We start from the raw sequence: 27,424 nt of genomic DNA on the forward strand, positions 1-27,424 counted from the left end.
AAGAAGTTTGGAACCACCAAGACTCTTCCTAGAGCTGGCTGCCCTGCCAAACTGAGCAATCGGGAGAGAAGGGCCTTGGTCAGGGGAGTGAACAAGAACCCGATGGTCAGTCTAACAGAGCTCCAGAGTTCCTCTGTGGAGATGGGAGAACCATCCAGAAGGATAACCATCTCTGCAGCACTCCACTAATCAGGCCTTTATGGTAGAGTGGCGAGACGGAAGCCACTCCTCAGTAAAAGGCACGGCAGCCCGCTTGGAGTTTGCCAAAAGCCACCTAAGAGTCTCAGACCATGAGAAACAAGATTCTCTGGTCTGATGAAACCAAGATTGAACTCTTTGGCCGGAATGCCAAGCGTCATTTCTGAAAGAAACCTGGCACCATCCCTATGGCGAAGCATGGTGGTGGTAGCATCATGCTGTGGGGATGTTTTTCAGTGGCAGGGACTGGGATACCAGTTAAGATCGAGGGAAAGATTAATGGAGCAAAGTACAGAGAGACCCTTGATGAAAACTTTCTCCAGAGCACTCATGACCTCAGACTGGGGCGAAGGTTCACCTTCCAACAGGACAACGACCCTTAGCACACAGCCAAGACAATGCAGGAGTGGCTTCGGGACAAGTCTCTGAATGTCCTTGAGTGGCCCAGCCATAGCCCGGACTTGAACCTGATCAAACATCTCTGGAGAGACCTGAAAATAGCTGTGCAGCGACGCTCCCCATCCAACCTGACAGAGCTTGAGAGGATCTGCAGAGAAGAATGGGAGAAACTCCACCAATACAGGTGTGCCAAGCTTGTAGTGTCATACCCAAGGACACTCAAGGCTATAATTGCTGCCAAAGGTGCATCAACAAGTTTTGAGTAAAGGGTCTGAATACTTACGTAAATGTGATATTTCAGTTTTTATTTTGAATAAATTAGCAACATTTTCTACAAACCTGTTTTTGCTTTGTCGTTATGGGGTATTGTGTGTAGATTGATGAGGGGGAAAACAATTGAATCAATATTAGAATAAGGCTGTAATGTAACAAAATGTGGAAAAAGTTAAGGGGTCTGAATACTTTCCAAAAGCATTGTATTTACAATCTTCTGCTTTTTATAAATAAGCAGGCATTGGTAAAAATAATTGGTTTTGATGCACTGCTTGGGCCTTTGATTTTTACTTTGCTTTCCATAAATGACTACTGCTTTAACCTGACCACGTTAAAGTAACGCCTAGGCTTTTTCCTTGTAAAGATTAGGCTATGTGTATTGAGTATAATAATAAAAAAATGTCCAGACAAGGAGGGAATAGGTTTGCGGTGAATGATTAATCATACCAGAGATTGACATCAGTTCAGTACCACAGTGCACAGCAGAAGCACGAACAACAAACGGTTGAGATGAAGGGACAGGTGGAGAGAACCAGGAAACTAATGACAAAAGCCGAAAAGGAAAAGATACTGCTAGACGAGGAACTGCGTTTTGAGAACGGAACAATTAAAAGAAATGGCAAAAATTTATGACGACGAATGAGCTCAAACTCTTGAAGAAAATTGTCTTCTACAGGAACAAAATTGTCTTTTACAGGAACAACTCGATTTAGCCAAAAATAAATATGACGAAGTCCATGCCAATCTACAAACGGGCGCGCAACTTGATGACGTGTGCAGTTTTGATGAACAACACTCAAAGCAATAATGTTCTAGTCCAACTGCTGCAGACCAAAGACGATCAGTTAATGAAAATAATGACCAAGTTGGATGACAAAACAGCGGAACTCATTGAAGTCGGTGACCAATTGAATGATGAGAGAACCCAAGTGAAGAAGATGGAAAATTGATCTCTAAACAGCAGAGGAAAACTCATCACTGAATCTCTCACTCCGCACTCAAGACCTCCACCTGCAAACCATGACAGATAAGTATGAGGCCGAACGGAGCAAGTGCAACATTCCCGTGTCTAAAATAAGTACTCTAAGCGCCCAAGTGGACTCATCTATGCAGCAGAATACCACACTTAGGTACAACCTGGAGGAACTCCAGAACAGTCACGTGCTACAGCGTGACTACTCAACAAAGCAACCAAGCTCGCAACCGGAGCTCAGTACACAAAGGAGTGAAGACGACAGAAGGTTTCAGACTTTACCTCTCTCAGGCGCCCCTTCAGTCTTTTCCTTTTGGCCATTAGGCACAGAGTACTATGGCGCCTCCTCGCCAACAAAGCCAAAGCTTGGCTTCTCCTTTCGGCCCAAAATTCAAAACAGGATGAAGATAACACTCTCCGCGCACTTGACAAAATCATAAAGAACTTCCGCGCCTTTGACCCCGTTCCAGGGAAGCCAAACGACACTGAGACGTTCTTAGCAGACATAGAGGACACCTTGGATGGCTACCTGAGTGCTACAGGTACTGACCGGCTTTACCTGTTGAAGCGAACGTCTAATAGCCACGTGACAAGGTTCATCCGTCTACAACAGCAACACGTGGAAAACGACTACACGAAACTTGCCACGGCTTTGAAAATAGAATTCAGTGGTTCAGCGACTCACAAACACGACAGCCCGCTGGCTAACACTGTCAAAGAAGCTCGGAATGAACACCCACAAGCATACTATCATAGGCTTCGTTCAGCTTACTTTGGCCTACTCACTGAAACGGGAAAGGAAGAGCTAATGCCATTCAAACAAATGTTTCTGTCGAACAGGTATCCCAACTTCACTAACTACTTGGGCCCTACAGCCCACGTACTTTTTCCAATCTCAGAATTTAGAGAGCTTGAGAGCACAGATTTACAGGCATCAAAAGTGAGCCGAGCTAAGAGCCCTGACATCTCGGTTTTCAATATTGAACAGGAGCAGTCCCTCCAGTTAGAGGGTGCGTCATCAGGGATAGAAGCGGTGAGAGATAACGCACAACAACGGTATCTACCATGAAACCACGATACAAATAACCACCACGGTCCAAATAACTATAAAGAATGTCGCCAGCGAAACGACTACCGCTTCAATCAACCTGATCGCTACGTTCCTGCACCCAACCCACACAAAGTGTCAGGGCACAAGGGTAGCAAAAGTTTCAATGATGATCAAATAATAGACGGATGCGCTCTAGAAGCTCTGCTAAGAGAAGTACAAAAGCTCAAAGAATTTGACAAACAGGAAAAAGATAAGTCGCCATGACTAGGTGTGGATTTACCGGAGAACAGGTCTGTCGAAATTAACACCATTTGCGAGGATGTAAACAGTCAAATTACTCCCGCTCTCATTCGAAACCCTATCCAGGGCCCGCTCAATCAAGAAACAAGCCCACAGGTTTTCACTATAGACTCAGATGCAAATGTTGCAACGCACAAGGTAAATAACATCGCAATAGCCAATTCCACTCAAACGCCGATAAGTCGATCTGTTTTGACCATGAACACAAATGACACATCACGCTGTTGCAAATAATCACTCCACTTTGTGGGGAATATGATCACAAAACGCAACTCTGAAAGTCACTACCTGTAAACAGTCCTGGAGCACTGCTTAACCTGTGATGCACTAATTGATTCGGGCTCGACAATATCGCTCATCTCTCAAACGTTGTTCAATGATCTCAAAAGAGCTGTGAACCGAGTTAAACGTTGGTTAAAAACGGAATGATACGAAACTAAACTTCGAGGTTTCAGTCAGACTACCTCGCCTCTCACAATGCGACTCATGCTGAAACTACACTTCCAAAACGAATTGCTACTTCACCCTGTGTATGTTACCAGCGTCAAAACTGAACACCATGGATTGGAAAAACAACCAATTGGGGTCACAGGTTATGTGCCGTCATCACTGCCCACACTGTCTTCTCCTAATGCTGGCTGCAACACAGTCATCCACAAGGAGTATCTGTCGACAGGACCCCTTGGGAAAAAGGCGTTGCGATACCTCTCTGCAAAATCTGACTCAAGCAGATATTACGATATCTTGGCACATACAATCAGCAAACCTAATAGAATATTATTTTCAAGAGTTCGAACCAGAAGTCTCTGTGAGTGAGAAACTGTCCTCATCCTTGGAGTCATGCGATACTGTAGCTAAGATTAACTTCTCTTGTCCTTCAGACACATCTGCAAGCCCCGTGGCCGTCTCAGGGAACAAAGTATCAACGTTCGGAGTGGACTCTGCTTCCGAAGATACATTTTCCACTTTGAGAAGGACTGAAACCCTTTCAATGAAACTAACGGCGTCAGTCCCGCCACTGACCCGGTGATTCCAACTGGTGAAACACTGTGCAATATCGCTGAAAGATATCCTCATCTCAGTTCGCAGGTATTGGAATGGTTGCCACACGCAGACGCTGTGGTGAATGGCAGGCCACGACAGCCACTGAGCGTTTTAAAGCACAAACGCCAGGAGATGGTTGAAAGGTTACAGCCAATCTACTAACAACGCAGCTGCTGACAACTTGTACAAAGGGAAGAATCTTTTTGTTTGTGCCTCAGACACCAACACCAACCGCTGGTGGGGGGGTCCGAGACACAAATGGGGGGAATACTAGCCCAGACCCATGATGAGGCCTGTGGGGGGGTGGGGTTGAGGCTACGTGCAACACTGTACGAGGCTGCCCGATCAGGAAACAAATCAAGTTGTAAACTTCCCCACGAGAACAGAGAGGTGCGGACAAGCCCCTCGAAGGGGATAACCTTAGAATACACCTTGAGATATCACTGCGGTATCCCACACTGGTCGTAAAAGAAGTTCAGTGAACTTTCCACCTCCCCCCCAAAAAATGGTAACAATAATCATTCCTTGCCGTGCGTAGTCTCAACTATAATGCAACTAGTAAAATGCTCTAATCATGTGTTCCGGTAGGATAACATTTTGGGATAAATTGGTAGGGTAGCTGGTCCCCTTGGGTACCAGTACCAATGCCAGCAACAGTCAGTCCAGCCACAGTCAGTAAGAAGGTTAGAGACCTAAACAAGTCGAATTGCCCTTGATAACAGCGACAGATGAGGTAGTAGTCACTGAGATTGCAACACGTGGAAGGGGATCTCCAAAACACTCTTCTGATGGTTAACACACATGCTGCTAATAAATAGAATCCTTCATTCAGGAGGAAAGTTATTAGAAGTCATGAACAATGATCACACCGCGTACGACTGGTTCAGTGCTTATAGAGTACTTCCGTCGTGAGGTTAGCTCCTCCGTGGATAGCATAACTATGAAATAGACTCCTTCATACCTATCGCCACTATGGTGGTGTAAGACGCATTGACTTGTAGTAAAACCACTACAGGTCCCCTTGGCATATGGCTTGAGGTCGGCACCGATTCTTACTGACACACAGTTATTGACATGGAAATGATCTGATGATGTCAGACTCATTCTGCCCAAGTTGCAGCCTTCCAGGATACTTGGTTTTCTTGCCCTTGACATGTGCGCTTGTGCAAACATAAACACACATGCCCAATGTAACATTAATGAGGATTTATACTAGGATCACTTAAAGGTCCGAGCAAAATACCTGTTTTGGTAGTTGAAAGTAGACCCTGAAGCCCTTTGACTCTACAGCTATATTAATCGCCAGTTTCTCCCCAGAGGTCCATAGGTCATCCCTGTAGACTGTACGAGCTAGTGCATTACAGCTGTAGACTTATCATGTAGTTATCAACTTAGGATAGTGCCCTAAGCAACACACCACTAATTAGGATCGCCCTAGATATGACATTATACAAAATGCCATGATAGAGTCATTCAGCCAAGACCGGGGATGTATATAGAAGAGTCCAATTAGATGATTAAGGTGTAGTAACTATATTTTGTATATTATTATTATTATTTGTAAAAAAAATATACACTTAGGAAGTGATAAGACCACCAGTTAGTGCCACAACGCTGCTCATTTGGGGAAGAAATGTAATGATGTATTGCGTGAGTGTTGTGCATTATTAACGTCTGTCTAAGTTACTGCCTAGATCCACCAACCTGGACAACCGGATAACGGATCCAGAACGATGATCCACAACCAGGACATCCCATGGCCATTCTTGTGGGGGTCTACAGCTTGCAGAAATCCTACCAGGTTAAACCACCAGAGGGGGACTCTCATGATGATCCACAAACCAGGGCACCCTGTGGTCATTCTTGTGGTGGGTTGCAACTTGCAGAATCCTTCCAAGATTGAACCCACCAGAGGGGGACTGTCATGTCTGTCCTGTGAGGATCCAAATAGGTCAGATCAGCTTTGCAATAAATAACTTCAACCAGACCCCCCCCCCACCCCCCCGTCCACAGAGGAGGGAGGAGGGAACTGGCAGGAGTTAACACCTCACACCCTGTTGTAAATCAAGGACAGAATACTCAGACATCCCTCTCCAAATTCGCCAAAGGAATGTGCTTAGTTTTAAAGACAGAATAACACAATACAAAATGTACAAGGGCTACTTATATTCAGGCAAAGGTGTTTGGGTGTAATCATGTTGGCCATATTGGATTCAGAATAAAATGTATTTACATTTACATTTACATTTAAGTCATTTAGCAGACGCTCTTATCCAGAGCGACTTACAAATTGGTGCATTCACACTATTTACACTAACAGTCTCTATAGTGTGTTTTACACACTACTGAAAATATTTCTCATTTACACAATTCATATTTACAGGTGATTTAACCTCCACAAATGTTATTATGGCAGCCATATTGGATTTTGTATGCCAGCAAACTTGATTTGGAAAGTTTATTGAACACTCATCAGAAATATTCATAGTTGATATTTGCACCTATTGTATCTGTTTACAGATCTATATTTCCAAGATGCATATAGATAGCCTAATGCTGTCTGCTGTCTGTGTTTAGGGCTGACAACTGACTACTTGTATTCCAAATTTGAGCAATATCAGACATTGCATGTAGAGTGACCACGTCCCGGATTGTGCGGGACAGTCCCAGATTTTGGCCCTTTGTGCCCGCAACCAAATAATTATGTCCCGCATTTTATCAACAAATTGAAACACCACCAATTTAGAAAAAAATGTTTATTTGTCCCTTGTTTCAGTCAGACATTCCAACCTGTCTCTTGCATTCATGTTGCACTTGAAAAAAACATATATCATAAGGATGTGGTACTGGTGATGTTAAACACTTCTCAAATCGTTGTTGAGATCTGATATTCTGTGCAACGCAAGATGAGAAGTAGGCCAATGTCATAGGCCTGTTACCAACCAATATTTCTCTTATCCTTTCAGGCTAAATTCCAAGCTACACTTGCAGAGGACAGTCAGGCCTCCTAACAACTTACAAAAAGCATGAGCATCAAGAGCTACATTGAAAGATATAAGGTAATTCCGTCAAACTTGTGAGGCTCTCCATGCTCATTAGTTGTTCATTAAACATATTTGCTGCTATGAATTCACTCAATCCCATTTTAAAAGGCTCCCATCCTAACTGTTTGACATTCCCTGAGACCAAATAGAAATGTTGATCCAATATTCCCATATTTGGCCAAATAATCCCACATTTTCATAAAACAGGCACACGTGGTCTCTCATTTCTGCATCACCAAAAATTGTGCAAGGAAGGCATGAGAGACAATTTATGCTTGATGCAAAAATGTGATCGGAGGCGCCGTATGGATATGTGACCAATTGCGGAGACTCTGGAGGCACGAGGAGGCCAAATTGAGATCCGTACCACATCGCTGTTACACCAAAAACACCACCTCATTTACAGTGGTATAAAGTACTTAAGTAAAAATACTTTAAAGTACTACTTAAGTCGTTTTTTGGTGTATCTATACTTTACTATTTATATTTTTGACAACTTTTACTTTGACTCTACTACATTACTAAAGAAAATATTGTACTTTTTACTCCATACATTTTCCCTGACCCCCAAAACTACTCTTTACATTTTGAGTGCTTAACAGGACAGGCAAATGGTTAAATTCACACACTTATCAAGAGAGCATCCCTGATCATCCCTACTCCCTCTGATCTGGCAGACTCACTAAACACAAATGCTTAGTTTGTAAATTATGTCTGAGTGCTGGAGTGTGCCCCTGTCTATTGGTAAATCTAAAAAGCAAGAAAATTGTGCCATCTGGTTTGCTTAATATAAGGATATGAAATTATTTATACTTTCTTTTGATACTTAAGTATATTTAAAACTAAATACTTTTAGACTTTTACTCAAGTAGTATTTTACTGGGTGACTTTCACTTTTACTTGAGTCATTTTCTATTAAGGTATCTTTACTTTTACTTTTATGACAATTGGGTACTTTTTCCACAATTACTCATTTCTTATGAGATTTTAGGATGGTTTGCTGAATAGTCCCAAAAAATGATCATGCTGCCAAAACTCAACAGCGCGGCACTAGGCAGAATGTGCTTGAATTGAAACAAAATACAGGAATTTTATATTGTTTTGTTAACACCATCTGCTCTAATTTGCTCACAAAACAGTAATGCAAGAAAATCTAAATGCATATGCAAATGCTGCCAAATGTTTGTATTCATGTAGACTACACCGTCCCGCGAATGTCCTGCAAATCATCCTGTTGTCCCGCATTTGGATATTTTAAATGTGGTCACCCTAGTTACATGAGCTTATGTGCCCCCCCCTCCAGCCAGGTATTATTCTGCACTGTTTGAATCCCATATATGGGAGACCTTAGAGATATGGAATAACATGGTTGTGTTTTGTTATACCTTGCCACTAGCAAGTCCCCCAATATGACTTCCCTGTCAAAATAAAGGTTAAATAAAAATAGGTAAAAAAATGTAAGGTTATATATATCATTTGTTGAAATGACTATTGAACAGCAGTAGCTATTGCTGATTGAACCTTTAAATTACTGTATCGCTTGACTCGCCTGGATTGGACCCAATTTATATATCATTGGTTGGACCCCATGGTTAATGGTCCAGAAGCTGCTCACCTGCACAGTTTGCTACCATCTTGTGGAGATTTTATAGGCCAGAAGTCTTGAGATAATTCAATGTCAGACAAGGCCCATAAATGTTCTATTTCAACATTTCAGTTCTTCCATAAATGTGAGATATTTGATGCTTGCTGGTATCTTCCCTTGATTTGTTTTATCCCTGCATTTTCAGTGACCCCCTGAAAGCTCTCTGAGGCCCCCTGGGGTCCTAGGAGCGCTGCTTGAGAATGCTCTAGTAGTGACCTTTATGGTTAGGGTTTATACACGTTCTCACCATGTTTGTCTGTTTTAGGGTCTTGAAAAGCAATCTGTTTTCATTACCCTATTTAGATAGTAGTTATGATCCAGAAAAGATTAACACACTGTTAGCCGTTTTTGTAATTCTATCAGTAACTTACTGTATCACGTATGATACTATATAAACTTAATAAGTCGATTACTGTAGAATGAACAGTAAAATACCATATTTAAAAAATATATAGCACACTAAGACCTTTCTGCAATTTCAACAATAAAACACTGTTGAATGCACAGTAAAATACTGTAAATGTTTTACAGTATTAATTATAGTGAATTGTGGGAAAATGTTGTGGGTGGGGAAATTGACTCTCTGGCTCATTAACATATTGTCAGGCATGCCTTTGTTTTTTATTTTATTATTTTATTTATTTTTATTTAACCTTTATTTAATTATGCAAGTCAGTTAAGAACAAATGTTTATTTACAATGACGGCCTACCAAAAGGCAAATGGCCTTTTGGCCTAAGAGGGTTTTATAAATAAGCATCAACCAGTGGGTCTTGCAACGGGTATACAGAGATGACCAGTTTACAGAGGAGTATAGAGTGCAGTGATGTGTCCTATAAGGAGCATTGGTGGCAAATCTGATGGCCGAATGGTAAAGAACGTCTAGCCGCTCGAGAGCACCCTTACCTGCCGATCTATAAATGATGTCTTCGTAATCTAGCATGGGTAGGATGGTCATCTGAATCAGGGTTAGTTTGGCAGCTGGGGTGAAAGACGAGCGATTTAGATAGAGGAAACCAAGTCTTGATTTAACTTTAGCCTGCAGCTTTGATATGTGCTGAGAGAAGGACAGTGCACAGTCTAGCCATACTCCCAAGTACTTGTATGAGGTGACTACCTCAAGCTCTAAACCCTCAGAGGTAGTAATAACACCTGTGGGAAGAGGGGCATTCTTCATACCAAACCACATGACCTTTGTTTTGGAGGTGTTCTGAACAATGTTAAGGGTGGAGAAAGCTTGTTGGACACTAAGGAAGCTTTGTTGTAGAGCATTTAGCACAAAATCTGGGGAGGGGCCAGCTGAGTATAAGACTGCATCATCTGCATATAAATGAATGAGAGTTTCCTACCGCCTGAGCTATGTTGATGATGTAAATTGAGAAGAGCGTGGGGCCTAGGATTGAGCCTTGGGGTACTCCCTTGGTGACAGGCAGTGGTTGAGAAAGCAGATTTTCTGACATTATACACTGCACTCTTTGAGAGAGGTAGTTAGCAAAACAGGCCAAAGATCCCTCAGACACCAATACTCTTATTGTAAGAGACAATATTTGTTGCACCCGTGAGTAAGAATGCCCACAGAATACAGTAATGTACTGTATTGTAGGAATTCTTCAAACCTTGTCCTGAAACTCTACAGCAACCTACTGGCAAATAGCTGCCAGTAATTTACTGTAATTCAGAATACAGTACCATACCGCATTTTAACCTTTTGAACACTAGTGTGTGCATGGTATTGTTGTTTCTCACTCATTAACATATTTTGAGGCATGTCTTGTAAGAGGCTATATTTGTTGCATCTGCTAGTGAGAGTGCTGTACAAATTTAAGTGATATGTGGTAGTGGTTCCCTAACATTTACATTTACAGTTGAAGTCGGAAGTTTACATACACCTTAGCCAAATACATTTAAACTCAGTTTTTCACAATTCCTGACATTTAATCCTAGTAAAAAATTCCCTGTCTTAGGTCAGTTAGGATCACCACTTTATTTTAAGAATGTGAAATGTCAGAATAATAGAAGAGAGAGTGATTTATTTCAGCTTTTATTACTTTCATCACACTCCCAGTGGGTCAGAAGTTTACATACACTCAACTAGTATTTGGTAGCATTGCCTTTAAATTGTTTAACTTGGGTCAAACGTTTCAGGTAGCCTTCCACAAGCTTCCCACAATAAGTTGGGTGAATTATGGCTCATTCCTCCTGACAGAGCAGGTGTAACTGAGTCAGTTGCTCACACACGCTTTTTCAGTTCTGCCCACACATTTTCTATAGGATTGAGGTCAGGGCTTTGTGATGGCCACTCCAATACCTTGAATTTGTTGTCCTTAAGCCATTTTGCCACAACTTTGGAAGTATGGTTGGGGTCATTGTCCATTTGGAAGACCCATTTGCAACCAAGTTTTAACTTCCTGACTGATGTCTTGAGATGTTGCTTCAATATATCCACGTAATTGTCCTTCCTCATGACGCCATCTATTTTGTGAAGAGCACCAGTCCCTCCTGCAGCAAAGCACCCCCCCACAACATGATGCTGCCACCCCCGTGCTTCACGGTTGGGATGGTGTTCTTCGGCTTGCAAGCCTCCCCCTTTTTCCTCCAAACATAATGATGGTCATTATGGCCAAACAGTTCTATTTTTGTTTCATCAGACCAGAGGACATTTCTCCAAGAAATATGATCTTTGTCCCCATGTGCAGTTGCAAACCGTAGTCTAGCTTTTTTATGGCAGTTTTGGAGCAGTGGCTTCTTCCTTGCTGAGTGGCCTTTCAGGTTATGTCGATATAGGACTCGTTTTACTGTGGATATAGATACTTTTGTACCTGTTTCCTCCAGCATCTTCACAAGGTCCTTTGCTGTTGTTCTGGGATTGGTGCGAAAAGTGCAAATCAAAGTACATTAATCTATAGGAGACAGAACGCGTCTCTTTCCTGAGCGGTATGACGGCTGCGTGGTCCCATGGTGTTTATACTTGCGTACTATTGTTTGTACAGATGAACGTGGTACCTTCAGGCATTTGGAAATTGTTCCCAAGGATGAACCAGACTTGTGGAGGTCTACAATTTTTTTTCTGAAGTCTTGACCGATTTCTTTTGATTTTCCCATGATGTCAAGCAAAGAGGCACTTAGTTTGAAGGTAGGCCTTGAAATACATCCACAGGTACACCTCCAATTGACTCAAATGATGTCAATTAGCCTATCAGAAGCTTCTAAAGCCATGACATAATTTTCTGGAATTTGCCAAGCTGTTTAAAGGCACAGTCAACTTAGTGTATGTAAACGTCTGACCCACTGGAATTGTGATACAGTGAATTATAAGTGAAATAGTCTGTCTGTAAACAATCTTTGGAAAAATTACTTGTGTCATGCACAAAGTAGATGTCCTAACCGACTTGCCAAAACTATAGTTTGTTAACAAGACATTTGTGGAGTGGTTGAAAAACGAGTTTTAATGACTCCAACATAAGTGTATGTAAACTTCTGACTTCAACTGTATATAGAGAACAGATCAAACCTTTAATGGTTGAGTGTCAAGCCATGTCCTTTTTATCTGTTTTGCTGTGTAGTGACTGTCAATTCAGAAGCCTTTGTTAGGTGATATGTGGTAGTAGTTTCCTAATAGATCTGAGTGGTAGCGGTCTTAAACCTTTTCATGTCCATTTGATCTGTTTTGCCCTGTAATCACAAGAGGTGCAAGTGATATAAAACACCTAGTATTCCTTAATATGATATAATATGCAAATGTCTACAGCCAACCTGCTTGCGCGAATCCCTTGTAATTACAGTAAAATACTGTAGAAATAATTTTCCTACAGTTTAATCGTAACTTTTACTCTTTTGTACTGTTTCATTGCGGTGGCATCAAGTTACAATGAATATCTCAGTATTGTATTGACACTATCCAGAGATAGTCAGTCAGAGGTATATCATAAGATATATTGTTGTAATTACAATTATTTTGTAATACACTGGACATTTGATTACAGTAAAATATGTGGTACTGTAAAATTGATTACCATAAAACGTATTACAGTAGCTGTACTGTAAAATAAATTACAGTAACTTACTGGCCAACTGCTGTCAGTAAATTACTGTACATTTTACAGGAAATGAATTACAATGAAATTTACAGACTGTGTGATAAAATTCCAGTTCCCCATATACACAGAAAGGATCAGCAAATACTACACCATTCCATTCAATCCCAGACTATTAGCAGCTTCTGCATTTCTTTTCTTGTGGAGTTATGACACACTTTTATTACTTTTCATTTCTTTGAATCACAATATTCAATAAATTCAATTGACCTCAACCTAGAAACTGCATTAAGTGCATTGGGGTCAGTGGTCCACTCAGGTTACATTTGACATTCTGCAACAGCGCCAGTACAATGGACTGGGGACACACGTAGCTCCAAAATCATCTAGGTTATTTGTTCAATTTATTTTCCAAAAGACTCACTGCCACTTATATCGAGGTAAGATATGTGTTTATCATATTGTGAAGCCATAGATGTGAAACTCAGTGAATGTAATAATTACAAATGCTACATTCTCATCATCGTCACCACCCTGACTACAGATGTTTACGTCCGCCGCGCGAGCCAGTCACTTTCCTAAATCATGTGCACCTGCTTCTTGTACAGTGCACGCGACTAGATGACATGTGTTGTTAATATTATACACTCGCTTGGCGACTAAATTGTTCAAATTCTAGCATTTTATATAAGCTTGCTAGTAAGCAAGTGTTTCAAAAATAGATGCTTCGTTGTTCGTTCAATTGCCTTCATGGCTGAAGTGGCTAAACTAGCTAGCTGGCTAGACTAGCTAGCTAGCATAGCCTGATAAAAAATATTATTGCGAATGTCGTTTAATTGTTCAGCTACCTTCAAAGGTACACCGTCATTTGCATATCCAATGACTGCGATAAACCTATGCTAGTGTAGACTATTTTGAAACGTTATAAGCTTAAAAATGAATGACTCATGATATTATGTAATGACTACTGTATGTAATGATTTGGCATCAGGATGCTTTCTTTGCATTAATTGGCCCTAATAGATATCTATCTGGAAAAATGTTTCAATTGACATATTTTGTTTTCACAGATTTTAATCAAATTAAATGTGCTCTTTCCAGAGAAATACATAATTTTTCCTCACCAGCAATATGCTGGCCCGGAAGGGCCCACTACTACCGGATGGGTTCTTTCTGACCCGACTGGCAGAGAATGCCAAGCAGCCCAACCAGTTCAAAACCAATTCCCAACGGGCCAGGTTTATAACCAAGAATGGATCCTGTAATGTGGCCCACAAGAACATTCGCGAGCAGGTCAGAAACATTTTGAATATGTCGACTTTTCTTGGCCAAAAATCAAGTGTCTCACAGTAGGAGTAGCTAATCTAGGATCAGGCCCCCCGTCCATGTAATCTTATGCGTTGTGATCTAAAAGGCAAAACTGATCCTTTAATGAGCACAACTATTCTGAGACACTTGATACATATGGATCCCAGATCTCCATTCCACTACAATACTAACCATCTTTAGAATGCAGGCGGAGGTAGCTGGCAGTTGAGCATCATCTAACAAACCCTGTTTGATTTACATTTGATTAACAGTGGAGTAGTACTTGTAATATGGATACTTATTTTCATCTCTTGGCCACCATAGGGCAGATTCCTTCAGGATGTCTTCACGACTATGGTGGACCTAAAATGGCATTACTCCCTCCTCATCTTCACCTCGGCCTTCCTCTGCTCATGGATGCTCTTTGCCATGATGTGGTGGCTCATGGCCTTTGCCCACGGTGACTTGGAACCCCGTGACCCAAACGGGGAGCCCGGGCCCATGCCGTGTGTCACTGCCATTAACTCCTTTACCTCTGCCTTCCTCTTCTCCATCGAAGTGCAGGTAAGCATCCACTTACCAAACCTTTTGAAATTGGTTTTGTAAAACATTTTTGCAGATAGTTTTGTACAAACATCTCAAACTACACTTAATGGGACCGTTAGAAAAATTTGATCATTTGCCTACTCTTTTGTCTCACATGAATTAAATTGTCTTTGCTGGTGCACTGTACAATACAGTACAGTGTACACAGTATGTAGTCATTATCTGATTTTACATGTCCATCTGTCCTCCAGGTGACGATAGGTTTCGGGGGGCGAATGGTGACAGAGGAGTGTCCGCTGGCCATCATGGTGCTGATCGTCCAGAACATTCTCGGGCTGATCGTCAATGCTGTGATGCTTGGCTGTGTCTTCATGAAGACTGCTCAGGCTAACAGGCGAGCAGAGACCCTCATCTTCTCCCGGAACGCAGTGATCGCACCACGCCAAGGCCGGCCCACGTTCATGTTCCGCTTGGGTGACCTGCGGAAAAGCATGATCATCTCGGCCACTATCCAACTCCAGGTTATGCTCAGGGCCCAGTTTTTCAAAAGTTATCTATCTGGATTTCGCCTATCGAATAGGATTAAATGCGTAGAAACAGAATGAATAGAACAGAAGTCCCCATTCAAGTCAATGAGTCGTCCATTCTATTCATATGCATTTAATCCTATCTGATACTGGGCCTCAAGATACCAGGGACCTCAAGATACGATATTATCACGACACTTAGGTGCCAATATATGTATTGTGATTCTCACAATTGTGCCTTCAGAAAGTATTCACACACCTTGACTTTTTCCACATTTTGATGTGTTACAGCCTGAATTTAAAATTGATTACATTTAGATTTCTTGTCTCTGGCCTACTGTCACGATCGTCGTAATAATTGGACCAAGGCGCAGCGTGAGTAGCGTTCCACATCTTTATTATAATGTGAAACTTAGAAAAATACAAAAACAATAAATGAACAAACGAAACGTGAAGACAGTGAAGTGCAAATAGGCACCTACACAAAAACAAGATCCCACAAACACAGGTGGGAAAAATAACTACTTAAATATGATCCCCAATTAGAGACAACGATTACCAGCTGCCTCTAATTGGGAATCATACAAATCACCAACATAGAAATAATAACCTAAAACCCCACATAGAAATAATAAACTAGAATAACCCCCAGTCACACCCTGACCTACTTCACCATAGAGAAACAATGGCTCTCTATGGTCAGGGCGTGACACCTACACACAATACCCCATAATGTCAAAGTGGAATTATCTTTTTAGAAATGTTTACAAATTAAGACAAAATGTAAAGCTGAAATGTCTTGAGTCAATAAGTATTCAACCCCTTTGTTATGGCAAGCCTAAATAAGTTCAGGAGTAAAAACAAGTCACATAATAAGTTGCATGAACTCTCTGTGTGCAATAATAGGGTTTAACATGAGTTTTGAAAGACTACCTCATCTCTGTACCCCACACTTAAAATTATCTGTAAGGTCCCTCAGTTGAGCAGTGAATTTCAAACACAGATTCAACCACAAAGACCAGGGAGGTTTTCCAATGCCTCGCAAAGAAGGTAGATGGGTAAAACATGAAATATCCCTTTGAGCATGGTGAAGCTATTAATTACACTTTGGACGGGATACATAGCGTTATGTTTGGGGCACATCCAACACATCACTGAGTACCAATCTTCATATTTTCAAGCATGGTGCTGGCTGCATCATGTTATAGGTATGCTTGTTATCGGCAAGGACAACAGAGCTTTTTGGGATAGAAAGAAACGGAATAGAGCTTAGCACAGGCAAAATCCTAGAGGAAAACCTGGTTCAGTCTTCTTTCCAACAGACGCTGGGAAACAAATTCACCTTTCAGCAGGACAATAACCTAAAACACAAGGCCAAATATATACTGGAGTTGCTTACCAAGATGACATTGAATGTTCCTAAATGGCCTCGTTACAGTTTTGACTTAAATTGGCATGAAAATCTATGGTAAGACTTGAAAATGGCTGTCTAGCAATGATCAACAACCAACTTGACAGAGCTTGAAGAATTTAATAAATAATAATGTGCACATATTGTACAATCCAGGTGTGCAAAGCTCTTAAGAGACTTAACCAGAAAGACTCACTGCTGTAATCACTGCCAAACAGGGGGTTGAATACTTATCTAATGAAGATATATTAGTGTTATATTTTTCATGCATTTTTTACATATGTTAGAATTTTATTTTGTGTAGATCATTGACAAGAAAATTATAATTAAATCAATTTTAATCCCACTTTGTACCACAAATAAATGTTGCGTTTCGATACAGATATTATTGTGATTTGATGTTCCAAACATTGCTCACCATATGTCTGCAGGGAGAGAGCCATGAGAAAACGAGTTTTCATCAGTCACGGAAATAAGTACTGAAAACAAATTGGCTCCCTATTTAAAAAGAAGATGGAGAACAATCTTTGAGGGGGAAAAAAAAGAGTTTTGGTGTAGGTACAGCCAACTAGCGCAAAAAATAATGTTGCGATATTGTCAAACTGGTACGATATATCGTCAAAAATATTATTTGACCCTGCTGGTCATCTATGAACGTTTAAACATCTTGAAGAATAATCTGGCCTTAAATGGCCGCGTACTCTTATACTCTCCATCCGGCACAGCCAGAAGAGGACTGGCCACCCCTCAGAGCCTGGTTCCTTTCTCGGTTTCATCCTAGGTTCCGGCCTTTCTAGGGAGGTTTTCTAGCCACCGTGCTTCTACATCTGCATTGCTTGCTGTTTGGGGTTTTAGGCTGGGTTTCTGTATAGCACTTTGTGACATATTCTGATGTAAAAAGGGCTTTATAAATACATTTGATTGATTGATCCCGATATGTAACTATAATTTTTTCCCCCGATCACTAGTAATTGGGACCATCAGCGTAAATGTGAGGTGCTAGTTTTGGGTTCAAATGCAGTATGTTCACACTGTTATTACTGTGCAATAACCTCTTTAATCACAAAATGTACATTTATGGGTTATGTATGGTTATGAAAGTATTTTCAATAAGTGCTCAGTTAGGTAGCTGATAATGGTTTTAACAGATGACCGATATCATGTGAAACCATTGACGGTACTTGAGCTGTAGTGAGTGATGAGGAGCTCTCTAACATGTCCCCTCTCTCTGTCTGCCGGTGGCAGGTGATCCGCCGGACGGTCACCACTGAGGGTGAGGTGATCCCTGTCTGCCAGCTGGATATCCAGGTGGAGAATCCCCTTAGGAGCAACGGCATCTTCCTGGTGTCCCCTCTCATTATTAGTCACACCATAGAACGTGGCAGCCCACTCTATGAGGTCTCCGCCCACTCCCTGGCCACAGAGGACATGGAGATCATTGTTATTCTTGAAGGTAGGATGGGAGATGATGATGTGTTGTTCGTAGGGATGGAACGATTCACCAATACGCATCGGTCCCCGGTTCAAATGTTTAAGAGCTAGTGCATCGGTCCGCGGGAGCCCAAACCGATTCAACTGCAGCATGAATTGGACAAAATATTGTTTGAAACGTTACGAACTGCTGGTTTACTAATGTTTATTACTCAGAAAATAACCCTAATCTTTAGTGACTGAATTGATGCGTCCTCTCCTTCAGTAGCCTGTCAAACTAGTCAGAACACAGCGCAGCTGCTCGGGCCAAGGAAAGCCTATCCTTGATCTAAAATGTGTATATCTGTGCAGCACCTTCAGCATTCAATTGCGTGTGAAATGGCTTTTGTAATGTCAAATCATTGTTGGGTGATGCTACCAAATGCGCTGTAGAAAAATGTGTATTACCGGCAGAGTTGTGTAGACTGGAGTGGACACAACTCACATCTTGCTTATTGCACATCTTACCGCTGATTTGGGCTTTTCGATTGCCATGTTCACTATAATAAATTGTTTTGGTAGTTTTGCGTTAACCCATTACATTCGTGGGAATTGGCCTACAGTGCATTCAGAAAGTATTCAGACCCCTTCCATTTTTCCACATTGTGTTACGTTACAGCATAATTCTAAAATGTATTAAATTAATTATTTTCCTCATCAATATACACACAATACCCCATAATGACAAAGCGAAAACAGGTTTTGACAAACGTTTGCTAATTTATTACAAATAAAAACAGAAATACCTTATTTACATAAGTATTCAGACACTTTGCTATGAGACTCGAAATTGAGCTCAGGTGCATCCTGTTTCCATTGATCATCCTTGATGTTTCTACAACTTGATCTCCGCAGATCTCCGAGACAGGAATGTGTCGAGGCACAGATCTGGGGAAGGGTTCCCAAAATATTTCTGCAGCATTGAAGGTCCCCAAGAACACAGTGGCCTCCATCATACTTAAAAGGAAGAAGGTTTGAACCACCAAGACTCTTCCTAGAGCTGGCCACCTGGCCAAATTGAGCAATCGGGGGAGAAGGGACATATTCAGGGAGGTGACCAAGAACCCAAAGGTCACTCTGACAGAGCTCCAGAGTTCCTCTGTGGAGATGGGAGAACCTTCCAGAAGGACAACCATCTCTACAGCACTCTACCAATCAGGCCTTTATGGTAGAGTGGCCAGACGGAAGCCACTCCTCAGTAAAAGGCACATGACAGCCCGCTTAGAGTTTGTCAAAAGGCACCTAAAGGATTCTCAGACCATGAGAACCAAGATTGAACTCATTGGCCTGAATGCCAAGTGTCACGTCTGGAAGAAACCAGGCACCGCTCATCACCTGGCCAATACCATCCCTACGGTGAAGCATGGTGGTAGCAGCATCATGCTGTGGGGATGTATTTCAGCGGCAGGTACTGGGATCGAGGGAAAGATGAACATAGCAAAGTACAGAGAGATCCTTGATGAAAACCTGCGCCAGAGTGCTCAGGACCTCAGACTGGGGCAAAGGTTCACCTTCCAACAGGAAAACGACCCTAATCACACAGCCAAGACAACGCAGGAGTGGCTTCGGGACAAGTCTCTGAATGTCCTTGAGTGGCCCAGCTTGAACCCGATCGAACATCTCTGGAGTGACCTGAAAATAGCTGTGCAGCGATGCTCCCCATCCAACCTGACAGAGCTTGAGAGGATCTGCAGAGAAGAATGTGAGAAACTCCCCAAATACAGGTGTGCCAAGCTTGTAGTGTCATACCCAAGAAGACGCGAGGCTGTAATCGCTGCCAAAAGGGGCTTCAAGAAAGTACTGAGTAAAGGGTCTGAATAATTATGTAAAACAAAACAAAAAACTGTTTTTACTTTGTCATGATGGGTTATTGTGTGTAGATTTAATTTAATCAATTTTAGAATGAGACTGATGTCACAAAATGTGGAAAAAATCAAGGGGTCTGAATACTTTCCGAATGCACTGTATATGGATAGGGCTAAATTGAAATGTTTCTTACAGAATAAATATGAAAAGCATATTGCATAACCATGGTAGCAATTGAAAGGGAACAGTTTGGAGATGATGGGGAAATTATTAGATCAAAATTGAGGACACAACCATTTACCTGACCCGACTGAATCCAAACATTACACTGTTGATTTTATGTGGATTTTACATTTACTGTACTTTGCTGCATTCATTGATAACGAAATCAGAAAATACTCTGGATACATTCAGTAACATGATAAGAATATTCCTGGAAAATGTGGGGTAGGTGCAACATAAGTTAAAAAAATGACAAGGGTTTGAGTGCGAGGACTCACTGGTGTGTCCAAGTGACCACACACTTCTCCAAAGTGTGCATGGCTCCTTAGTAATTTTAATGCACTTTTATGACTCAAAGAAGAGTCTTCAACTATAACCACGATTCCATCCACAGTGTTTATGCATGTAAAGTCATACCGTATAAAAAAAAAAAATGAAAGCTGTGATGAAAACATGTAGTTTCGGTACAATTTTATAAATGCCGACAGATCATTTGACATGGTGAGATCTTTTTGTGTCTGTAAAATTCATTATGCGAGAAATGGTGGTGGAAATGCCTTTATGTGCAAATATTGATATAATAATAACCAAGTAAACTTGGAGTCACTCGATGACATGGTGTGTGGTCCTCCCACTACGACTCTGGAAACCATGCAGTCTATTAGGCTACAGATTAAGTAAGTAGTGATGCACCGATATGACATTTTTGGCCAATATCGATATCCAATATTTTCCTTGCCCCCCAAAAAACGATACCGATAACCGATATTTAAAATTTTAGCTGCCTTTTAAGCATTCTAGTACAGTTAAATAGTTAACACACATGGATGCAGCGGTCTAAGGCACTGCATCTCAGTGCAAGAGGCGTCACTACAGTCCCTGGTTCGAATCCAGACTGTATCACATCTGGCCGTGATTGGGAGTCCCATTGGGCAGAGCACAATTGGCCCAGCGTCGTCCAGGCCGTCATTGTAAATAAGAATTTGTTTTTAACTGACCCGCCTAGTTAAATAAAGGTTACACACACACACCACTGACCAAAAAGTTATTTTGTTGGCATTTACATAAGACCCCATTACCAGTAAAACATAATCAAATCCTATTTCTTTTACTTACTTACTGTGCTGTTTCGTTGTTCATTTGTAAAGTCGTTTCATTCTCAACCAGGATTTCTATGGAACTCCGTTTGGGTCTTTGCGTGTCAAAAAAGATACACGTCAAATAACACTATTTGATGTGTCAAATAACATGACATAATCTGTTTCAGTAGCTATATAGTTAGCTAGCTAACTATATAGCTTGGTGTCATTATCTAAAATAACCCTAATTTATAAAACATTTGATTAATGGTGGTCGCTAGCCACAATAAGGATTAGCAACAATAGTGGACTTTGCTGTTAGCCTTCAAAATAAAAGTATGGCATAATTCTACTATTTGTATTAATTTGCATCACTGTCAATGACATACTTTTATTTTGAAGGCTAACCGCAAAGTCCATTCTTGTGCCTAATCCTTATTGTGGCTAGCTTCACAACACATAACCGGGTCCCGTCGAGCCTCACTAGCCAGATGAAGCTAGCTGGCTGCTTATATCGTTAGCTTTGGGCAACAGGGTTAACCTCTCTTGGGTATGTGGGACGTGACCGTCCCACCTGCGGGACACACTATTCAACAGCCAGTGAAATAGCAGGGCGGCAAATTGAAAACCACCAAAATCTCATAATTCAAATTTCTCACACATAGAAGTGTTATACACCATTTTATAGATAAGACTCTCGTTAATCCAACCACATTGTCCGATTTCAAAAAGGCTTTACAGCGAAAGCAAAACATTAGATTATGTTAGGACACCACCTAAACAAGAAAAGCCACACAGCCATTTTCCAAGCAAGAAGAGGCGTCACAAAAACCAGAAATACAGCTAAAATTAAGCACTAACCTTTGTTGATCTTCATCAGATGGCACTCATAGGACTTCATGTTACACAATACATGTATGTTTTGCTCGATAAAGTTCATATTTATATAAAAAAAAAACATTTTACATTGGCCCATAATGTTCAGAAATGTTTTTCCTTCAAAAACTTCCAGTGAATGAGCATATCAATTGATAGAAATACTCATCATAAACGTTGATAAAATATTAAACAGCTATTCAAAGAATTATAGACAAACATCTCCTTAATGCAACCGCTGTGACAGATTTAAAAAAAGCTTCACGGGGAAAGCACACTTTGCAATAATGAGTACGGCGCTCAGAAAACAACAGCAGGCAATACAGATACCCGCCATTTTGGAGTCATCTAAAATCATAAATAGCATTATAAATATTCACTTACCTTTGATGATCTTCATGAGAAGGCACTCCCAGGAATCCTAGGTCCACAATAAATGTTGTTTTGTTTGATAAAGTCCATAATTTATGTCCAAATACCTCCTTGTTGTTTGCGCGTTCAGTAAGCTACTCCAAATGTAGGAAGCGCGCCGAAAATCTCACGCCGAAAAGTCAAAGAAAGTTCTATTTATGTTCGTAGAAACATGTCAAACGATGTCTAGCATCAATCTTTAGGGCCTTTTTTTAACATAAAACGTCAATAATATTCCAACCGGACGATTCCAATGTCTTGAAAAATGTAATGGAACACAGCTGTTTCTCACGTGAGTTCGCGCAAATGAAGTCATGTCCTTTCCTGAGTCAACAACTTCCAACTTCCTTTGTTCGCTCTCTGTTCACCATAGAAGCCTCAAACAACTTTCTAAAGACTGTTGACATCTAGTGTAAGCCTTAGGAAGTGCAAAATGGACCCTAAGTCACAGTATACTGTAAAGGCAATCAGTTGAAAAAACTACAACCTCAGATTTCCCACTTCCTGGTTGGATTTTTCTCAGGGTCTGTTATACTCACAGACATCATTCAAACAGTTTTAGAAACTTCAGAGTGTTTTCTATCCAAATCTACTAATAATATGCATATCCTACCTTCTGAGCCTGAGTAGCAGGCAGTTTAATTTGGGCATGCCTTTCATCCGGACGTCAAAATACTGCCCCCTACCCTAGAGAAGTTAAGTAGCTGGCTAGCTATTTATTTTCATGAACTGAAGTTCAATTTCAATAAGCGAACAACAAGTGGCAACCTAGCTAATACTTACTCACAAGGATTCCTAAATCATTGTTAAGAATAATGAAAATGACTGCAGTTTCTACTAGTAATTGTTTTCAGGCTGGTTGTATTGGTGCTAGCTAGGTACCAAGCTAATTTCCTGATATCCAATTGGTAGTTACAGTCTTGTCCCATCGCTGCAACTCCGCTATGAACTTGGGAAAGGCCATGCGTCCTCCGAAAAACAACCCTGCCACTGCCCGTTTAACCCGGAAGCCAGCCGCACCAATGTATTGAAGAAAACACCGTCCAGCTGGCGACTGACGTCAGCGTGCAGGATCCCGGCCCGCCACAAGGGGTCGCTAGAGTGCAATGGGACAAGGAAGTCCTGGCCGGCCAAACCCTCCCCTAACCCGGACGACACTGGGCCAAGTGTGCGCCGCCTCATGGGTCTCCCGGTCACGGCCGGCTGTGACACAGCCTGGGATCGAAGTGATGCCCGAGTCTGTAGCGACACCTCAAGCACTGCAAAGCAGTGCCTTAGACTGCTGCGCCACTTGGGAGGCCTGCCTACTTACTAGTCAAAAGTTTGGACACACCAACTCATTCCAGGGTTTTTGTGTATTTTTACTATTTTCTACATTGTAGAATAATAGGGAAGACATCAAAACTATGAAATAACACATATGGAATCATGTAGTAACCAAAAAAGTGTGAAACAAATCACAATACATTTTATATTTGAGATTCTACAAAGTAGCAACCCTTTGCCTTGATGACTGCTTTGTACACTATTGGCATTCTCTCAACCAGCTTAATGAGGTTGCCACCTGGAATGCATTTCAATTAATAGGTGTGCCTTGGTAAAAGTCAATTATTGGATTTTCTTTCCTTCTTAATGCATTTGAGCCAATCAGTTGTGTTGTGACAAGGTAGGGGTGGTATACAGAAGATATCCCTATTTGGTAAAACACCAAGTCCATATTATGGCAAGAACAGCTCAAATAAGCAAAGAGAAATGACAGTCCATCATTACTTGAAGACATGAAGGTCAGTCAATCTGGAAAATTTCAAGAACTTTGAAAGTTTCTTCAAGTGCAGTCACAAAAACCATCCGGTACTATGATGGAGCTGGCTCTCATGAGGACCGACCCAGAGTTACCTCTGCTGCAGAGGATATGTTCATTAGAGTTACCAGCCTCAGAAATTGCAGATCTAATAAATGCTTCAGAGTTCAAGTAACAGACGCATCTCAACAGCAACTGTTCAGAGGAGGCTGCGTGAATCAGGCCTTAATGGTCAAATTGCTGCAAAGAAACCACTACTAAAGGACACCAATAAGAAAAAGAGACTTGCTTGGGCCAAGAAATACGAGCAATGGACATTAGACCGGTGGAAATCTGTCCTTTAGTCTGATGAGTCAAAATTTTTGTGAGACGCAGAGTAGGTGAACGGATGATCTCTGCAGGTGTGGTTCTCACCGTGAAGCATGGAGGAGGATGTGTGATGGTGTGGGGAGTGCTTTGCTGGTGACACTGTCAATAATTTATTTAGAATTCCAGACACACTTAACCAGCATGGCTACCACAGCATTCTGCAGCAATACACCATCCAAACTGGTTTGCGCTTAGTGGGACTATCATTTGTTTTTCAACAGCACAATGACTGAACACACCTCCAGGCTGTGTAAGGGCTATTTGACCAAGAAGGAGAGTGATGGAGTGCTGCATCAGATGACCTGGTCTCCACAATCCCCCGACCTCAACCCAATTGAGGTGGTTTGGGGTGAGTTGGACCGCAGAGTGAAGGAAAATCAGCCAACAAGTGCTCAGCATATGTGGGAAGTCCTTCAAGACTGTTGGAAAAGCATTCCAGGTGAAGCTGGTTGAGAGAATGTCAAGAGTGTGCAAAGCTGTCATCAAGGCAAAGGGTGGCTACTTTAAAGAATCTCAAATATTAAATATATTTGGATTTAACACTTTTTTGGTTACTACATGATTCCATAAGTGTTATTACATAGTTTTGATGTCTTTAATTAGAAATATAAACTGACTTTTTAGGCCTTATCAATAGCCCAGTGAATTGAATCATGCTTATTGACTATGTTTGGCATGTCCATGTCCAGACTGCAATTTACAGTAGGTTTTGCTCCTATATCAGTGCGAATGCTTTAGCCTATGTTTAACAAAGTATTTCCATATTGAAGCAATGCAATGAGAACAATCGGGACTACAAACATGTTCAACATATTTAGAAAATATGGGGCAAATTAGGCTATAACGGACTAACATTATAATTAGAGTTTATGACTACGTAATACATAAGACTGTAAATACACAACTTGAAGCAACCAAATATTTAGCCATGGAGCACGTTCTGAGTGAGGGGCCAAGCCTCGACACCCACACAACTTGTTTATTCATCAAAACCCTGCCCTTTCGCACCACCGCCAGCTACTGTGCCCATAATTCCGGTTGTGAAAACAACAAAAATATTCCTGACACCAGCACTAACATTTACCATTGCGTTAGGTTTGTTAAAATAGAGCCTACAACCTTCAAGTGATAGTTCACTCCAAAATCAAAGTTTGTCAGATGTTTTCAGACCTCAAGTGGTCTACTGTAGCCCTTCAAATTATAGTTTTTTTTTGTATACTCTTTCATGTCTACAGTATCACAAACAATTAAATGAATTTTGAATTTCATTCTAAGTAATCAATAATTTGTGGTATTCTGATTTGTCAAAAACAAATGACTGATTTATTGTCTTTGTTGATTGACAGGTGTGGTGGAGACCACAGGTATCACCATGCAGGCGCGTACTTCCTACACCCCCGAGGAGATTCTGTGGGGCCGGCGTTTTGTTTCCATCATGACGGAGGAGGATGGCCGCTACTCAGTGGACTACTCGAAGTTCGGGAACACGGTCCCTGTGCGCATGCCCGCCCTCAGCGCCAAGGAGCTGGACCAGATACGAGGAGTGCAGGAGGGGGACGTGCCTGAAGGCCAGCTACAGGGCTGGGGGTTGGTCAGGGCTGGCAGGGGAGGGTTCCGAAGAGGGGGACGGACTTGTGATAGCAGCTCTGCCTCCCGGCCCTGGTATGCAGCACAGCCAGAGAAAGAGGAGCATGTGAAAGCAAAGGAGAAGAATGGGCAGAAGAAAACAGTTCAGCTGGAAGAGATTGGTCGAAAGATTGAGGTGGAAGGTCTGGGAGACTTTAGTGACAGAGAATAGTAAAATTGATGCCTGAAAATAAGGTACATGTATTGATATAATGCTCTAGTGAAATGATTACCTTTGTTTTCATTTTTATTTTTGTAAATAGTTGTGTTGACTTAGGACTTTATTCAGTCCACACCACGGAAGTTTAGTTTTACAGCTGATTGAAATTTAAAGGCAATGTTCCTGCTTTAGCGGAGACTGCATTCATGGTAAACGTTGCATATGTTGGCCCAATCAGAAATTACCTTTACATTTCTATTGCGGGATCTGTAACCCCTCAGCTTTACAGATTGAATAGAGCCCTTAGTCAACATTATTGTCATTCTTATTTTAACTTAATTTATGTTAAGTTTATGTTAAGCACAAAGTGTAGACTCAAGTTCCATATTATAATCACAATGGAGAGGGTTCCCAGAATCCTTTTTAGACCCCCACTGCATCCCACATAATACCACGGGATGTTTAATATATGTATTTATTTGTATTTATTGATAACCAATATTTGATGTGAACATTAAATAATATTCCAAATGTTATGCTAATAACTGGTGTAATTTAATTTCGGCACATTATTGGCTGGTCAACCATTCACAGTGCTCCGGTGCATAGCAACTTTCCCTACCCACATCCATCCTGACAAACTCATAAAAAAATAATAATAAATTGAAACAATTTCCAGAAAAAATAAACTGTTTAAATAGCTAAATAATTAAAAGGTGCACTTGGCCGTACTTTCAAAAGTGTGTCTTAAATTGCAGTGTGTTGATGGAGAATCCAATACTATTGTTGCTTTTTTTTGTTGCTAGCTAGTAAGCTAGCTGCTGGTTGAACGTTGTATTGAGGAAAGTTAAC

General features: G+C 41.2%; 1 protein-coding gene across 4 annotated transcripts; it reads left to right on the plus strand.

Annotated features, from left to right (window-relative positions):
• Positions 1-5,828: 5,828 nt before the first annotated feature.
• Positions 5,829-27,117, plus strand: kcnj11l (potassium inwardly rectifying channel subfamily J member 11, like). Of its 4 annotated transcripts, XM_014123927.2 has the most exons (7): positions 5,829-6,106; positions 7,205-7,297; positions 14,062-14,253; positions 14,593-14,832; positions 15,066-15,335; positions 17,998-18,205; positions 26,133-27,117. In XM_014123927.2, the coding sequence occupies exons 3-7, from the start codon at positions 14,092-14,094 to the stop codon at positions 26,582-26,584; spliced, it is 1,332 nt and encodes a 443-aa protein (XP_013979402.1). In that variant the 5' UTR covers positions 5,829-6,106; positions 7,205-7,297; positions 14,062-14,091; the 3' UTR covers positions 26,585-27,117.
• The last annotated feature ends 307 nt before the right edge of the window (positions 27,118-27,424 follow it).

The sequence above is a fragment of the Salmo salar genome, chromosome ssa10, assembly GCF_905237065.1.
Source record: "Salmo salar chromosome ssa10, Ssal_v3.1, whole genome shotgun sequence".
NCBI classification, from domain to species: Eukaryota; Metazoa; Chordata; class Actinopteri; order Salmoniformes; family Salmonidae; genus Salmo; species Salmo salar.

Coding starts and splice junctions, on each gene's coding strand:
- kcnj11l (XM_014123927.2), top strand. CDS start 14,092: ATGCTGGCCCGGAAGGGCCCACTACTACCGGATGGGTTCTTTCTGACC. Junction 15,336..17,997: donor CGGCCACTATCCAACTCCAG/GTTATGCTCAGG, acceptor TGCCGGTGGCAG/GTGATCCGCCGGACGGTCAC. Junction 18,206..26,132: donor GATCATTGTTATTCTTGAAG/GTAGGATGGGAG, acceptor GTTGATTGACAG/GTGTGGTGGAGACCACAGGT.